The 3,770-nt window shown below is 50.3% G+C and overlaps 1 protein-coding gene across 1 annotated transcript; it reads left to right on the top strand.

The window, feature by feature from the left end:
* Positions 1 to 2,406: 2,406 nt before the first annotated feature.
* LOC117436896 (olfactory receptor 5G3-like) lies at positions 2,407 to 3,333 on the top strand. The gene has a single exon (XM_034068939.1). It carries the CDS (start codon positions 2,407 to 2,409, stop codon positions 3,331 to 3,333), a length of 927 nt encoding a protein of 308 aa, XP_033924830.1.
* The last annotated feature ends 437 nt before the right edge of the window (positions 3,334 to 3,770 follow it).

Here is a 3,770-nt window from a genome sequence, read left to right as displayed (position 1 = left end):
GAAATATGGCAGGAACAGAGACCTGGGCCAAGTTCAGCCAAGACTCCAGAGCATCAGGAAATCTGGTGATGATGAGGCAGGTCCAAGAGTAAAAACAAGACCCAGATGAAGTAAATCCCCTGGTCAGCATCAGGTCCAGCAACAGTTAGGGAAATCCAGTAGCAAACCAAGGTCACCATCAAACTATTTCATAAGTGGACACAACTCGTTCTAAACTGGAAACCACAATGCCTCTAATAAAACCCAACCTCCCTGGAGTGAGCTTAAATAGAGATGGGGGCAATTGGGCAGAGGGTGGGGATGGAGCCCCAGCTGAGGCTGCTCAGGGGGATAAAGGCCTTTTAGTTCAGCCTGGGACAACTCGTCATTGCCTGGAAATGCCCTTTTCTCACCCTTCAATACAGTGGAAGCCCAGAGTCACCAGCTCAGCTGTTGGACATCCAGGCTCTACATGTGGATAATCCCACTGGGGATGTAAAACTGGGCTGTCAAGTGTGCACAGAGGGAAAACAGCAGCTCCAGAGATGGAGTCACTTGTGCTTCATGTCTCATTTGGGGATCCTCTGCATGATCTGAAATGTCCATAAAACCCATTCTCATTCTGTTGCCAAGGTCCGACTAAATACTTTGCATAGTCCACAAGTATGTCAGAAGCATCCTATGAGCCCTCATCACTGCTGCTGTGCAGCTGTGCTCAGGCATGGCTCATCCATGCCATGTCTCTCAGATGCGCAAGCACCACAATGCCTTTCAGAGGTGATTTCACACCCTTTGCCTGACAACAAGCAAAATCCACAGGAAGCATCATTCTCTTCATCTCCAGGGGCACTAATAAACCCCAGGAACAATTTGCTGTAAATATGTGGATTTGGGGACATGTCTTTCCCCTTCTTCCACACTGAGTGGAGGCAGTGCTGGCAAGTGACTGTCTACATAATTCACCACTGACTATTCCCATAACTTTTTAAACTGGCTTTTCCAATGCTACTTAAACAGGATTTCAGCCATGCAAAGAAGAGTTCCTGCAACCATTTCTATTCTCACCATTGCCCCTTGTTACCACCTTCCTGTAAACTCACTCCTGCCTGTGGTGCTGGGATTACTAATGGACCCTGGTACCAGCTCCCATCAGCAAGGTTCCCCTCAGCTCCCTGCCATGATAATGCCAACCATGGCCCTTGTGCAGCTGTAACTGCCTCAGAAATGCTCCAAAAGTGGATGTGAAAGGTGGGGTTGTTGTGTGGTTTGCTCTAAGGGAGCCCAAAGCCCTGTTGCTTGCTCAAGCTGAGGTCATCTCCTCTGGGTACACTTCATCCCGACACTAATCAGCACAGAGAAGAGATAATGACCTGCTGTGGGCTTTGTCACCTCCTGGGGCCAAAAGACATTCACAGTCCCCACATCCACACATCCCATCAAATAGGAAGGGGGTTTGCTGATGCTGGTTCATTGCCAGGCTCCCTGCACAGCTCCAGACACCTTCATCTTCACATCCATCTGCGAGAGCATCAGGAGGGCAGCAGAGACAGAGCTGAGATGTAAGTGAGGGGCAGCATCTTTCAGCCCATCATTCTGCTGTGTTTCTCTCTTGGCAACAAGCAGCAGCTCCTGTCTTCATCTCCTGCCCTCCTGCAGGCTCCTGGGCTTCTTGAGGATGTTCTGGGCTTCCCAGGGAGCTGCTTGTGCTGTGTCCTCCCCATGCAGCTGCTGAGAAGGCAGGTTTGGAGATCAGCCTCATGGAGAACACACAGGAGGGAGGGGAAACCAATACAAACCTCTGTGTAAACTTGCATAAGATCATAGCTTGGATTGGAAGGGACCTTAAAGCTCAGTCAGTTCCCACCCCCTCCATCCACTAGAGCAGGCTGTGGGCCAGCCTGCACTATCTATAGATCAGGAATGCAATACAGTTAGGAAGAAACCAAGCAGAGAGGGAAGGAGCAGGTGGGTGGGAAATGCCCTCAAAAGCATGAAGGATCAACTGTGCACTGTGAAAGCACCACATTTCTCTGTGTTCCAGGTGGAGCCACATGGTCTGCAAGCCCCAGGCTCAGCACTAACGCAGGCAATGAAGTGCAGCACTAAGGTAAAGCTGCTCGGGTGTGCAACCTCCCCACTGCTTTCCACAGGGCTCAGTGCTCAGCATCTGCAGGTGAGCCAGAGGAGCAGGCACCACCTTGTGCCATGGTGTTGAAGTGCTTGAGCACCCCTTTGTTCTCCCTGTGCTGGGACAGGACTTTCCCCAACCTGTTCCTCATTGATCTGTGCCTCAACTCTCCCTTTACGTCCTGCAGGACTGTCTCTGAGCAGCTCCCAGCACACAGAGGCTTTTGCACCTGGCACATCCCTGCCTGCTGGACAAGAAACCTCCAGCCAGCAGCTCACACACAAAGCACCATCCAGCCCATGGCACAAAGCAACTGCACCCAAGTGACCCAGTTCAGCCTGGTGGGGTTCACAGAGGAGCCGGTGACTCAGGGCAACTTGTTCCTGCTCTTCCTGCTCACCTACCTTGTCACCATCGTGGGCAACCTGGGCATCATCATCTTGATCAGGGCCAGCCCCCACCTCCACTCCCCCATGTATTATTTCCTGGGCAACCTGGCCTTTGTAGACCTCTGTTCTTCCACCATCATCACCCCCAAGATGTTGGTTGACTTGATGTTGGAGAAGAAGAGCATTGCTTATGCTGGGTGTGTGGCTCAGGTCTTCCTCTTTGATGTCTTTGGGATGACTGAGTACTACCTGCTGGCTTCAATGGCCTATGACCGTTATGTGGCCATTTGCCATCCCCTGCTCTACCCCCTTGTCATGTCCCCAAAGTGCTGTTTCCAGCTGGTGACTGGCTCCTACCTCATGGGGCTGACCAATGGTGTGGGACAGACCATCAGCATGTCCACCCTGTCCTTCTGCAGCTCCAGCACCATCAACCTCTTCTTCTGTGACATTTCCCCTCTCATCTCCCTCTCCACCTTCGACACCACCCTCAGCCACATCATCCTGACCACTGCAGCATCTCTCCTTGGTGTGTCCAGCAGCCTGGTTGTCCTGCTCTCCTATGTAGCCATCATCCCCACCATCCTGAGCATCAATTCAGCCGAGGGCAAGCGCAAAGCATTCTCCACCTGCACCTCCCACCTCACCACTGTCAGCATCTTCTATGGGTCATCCTGCTTCACGTACTTAAACCCCACCTCAGACAGCTCAAGAGGAGCAGATAAATGGGCTGTGGTGCTCTACACCATGGTGACTCCCATGCTGAACCCCTTGATCTACAGCCTGAGGAATAAGGAGGTGAAGGAGGCTTTGAGGAGACTCTTGAAAATGAAATGATCTTGAATTCTCGAAAAATAGGGCCAGACAGAATGGAGATGTGGGGGAGCTGCTCAGCTGTTTGTGAAGTGCCTTAGATGGACGACAACATGTTGAGAGTGTTCTGCACCTGAACTTACATGATGGCTTACTTGATATCACCAACTGAATATACAAATAAGAGCATTGCAAGAGCTTTAAAACTGCCCTGACTCAAGGTATGGGCTTTGGTGTGTGTTGCTTTCCTTTGTCTTGGCAAAATCAGAATAAACAGAGAGAGAATTCTACTGTTCCAATAAACCAAACTCCATTTTTAGACTTTATGTGAAGGGCCATAAGAAAAACACACCAACAATTTTAGCAAGATAAATGGAGAGAACAACAAATAATGTGCACACTGTGGATTGAGTCTATATAAGTTTTGATTCTGAAAACTCATTAAATGATTTCCATCTCTA

The sequence above is a fragment of the Melopsittacus undulatus genome, chromosome 13, assembly GCF_012275295.1.
Source record: "Melopsittacus undulatus isolate bMelUnd1 chromosome 13, bMelUnd1.mat.Z, whole genome shotgun sequence".
NCBI classification, from domain to species: Eukaryota; Metazoa; Chordata; class Aves; order Psittaciformes; family Psittaculidae; genus Melopsittacus; species Melopsittacus undulatus.
The sequence above is the reverse complement of the archived record's forward strand: the minus strand, read 5'-3'. Positions and strand labels throughout refer to the sequence as shown.